Here is an 803-nt window from a genome sequence, read left to right as displayed (position 1 = left end):
GCCACCACACCTGGCTAATGGAATAAATGAGGGCTACCCCAGCATACTGCTTCTGTGCCTCAGTGAACCAGATGGTTAGATTTCTCTTTTCTTCCAGATTTTGGGGAATATCTCCGAATTCCAAAGAGTGGTTGAGGTGCTCCAGGACAATGTGGACTTTGATATCGATGTGAATGCCTCTGTGTTTGAAACCAACATTCGAGGTGAGGGCTGCCTTCGAGGGCCTGTAGGAGAGAAGGGATTGTGGAGTTGCCTCTTTGAAAACCAAGAAAGTGAATACGGTCTTCAGAATCCACCGTCCTTGGGTACGGGGCCCAAACCAGTGACTGGTGGCACTGCTGCCTTCCTGGTGTGTGGGAGGGAGAGGGCTCAGGATCCCTCATCAGTGTCAGACATAAAAGTGAGTGGAGGACTGGAAGGAAATATGCCAGAATTACATGAAGAGCCCTTATCTGGTTCTGTGAACAAGAAGGGTATAAACTCTGCCTTCTTTCTGATTACTCCCCATTCAGTAGAATTTTCTGGGATGATGGAAATGTTTTTCGTTTGGTTTGTAGTTTTAGATGTATGTTTGTTTTGAGAACTGTCCTTAACCGTTGCTTGGTCTGGCCTGGAATTCACCACCATGTAGGCCAGGCTGGCCTCAAAATCAAAGCAATCCACCCTTCTTGTCCCAGGCTGCTGAAATCGGGGATTGCAGATGTGAGCCATCATATCTATCTCCCATTTTCCTTTTTTTTTTTCTTTTTTTTCTTTTTTTTTTGAGACAGGGTCTCCCTGTAGCCCCAGCTGTTCTGGAACTC

General features: G+C 46.5%; 1 protein-coding gene across 1 annotated transcript; it reads left to right on the top strand.

The window, feature by feature from the left end:
• Positions 1-97: 97 nt before the first annotated feature.
• LOC108490390 (endoplasmic reticulum mannosyl-oligosaccharide 1,2-alpha-mannosidase) lies at positions 98-795 on the top strand (the record flags this gene model as incomplete). Its single annotated transcript, XM_017796450.2, is given in 1 exon segment — positions 98-795. A coding segment is annotated over 1 exon segment (483 nt), but the record flags the coding sequence as incomplete, so codon positions are not given.
• Between the last annotated feature and the right edge of the window lie 8 nt (positions 796-803).

Source organism: Nannospalax galili, unplaced genomic scaffold (assembly GCF_000622305.1).
Source record: "Nannospalax galili isolate Female #2095 unplaced genomic scaffold, S.galili_v1.0 C48205443, whole genome shotgun sequence".
Lineage (NCBI taxonomy): Eukaryota > Metazoa > Chordata > Mammalia > Rodentia > Spalacidae > Nannospalax > Nannospalax galili.
Note: the sequence above shows the minus strand (reverse complement) of the source record. Positions and strands in the feature narration are given on the sequence as shown.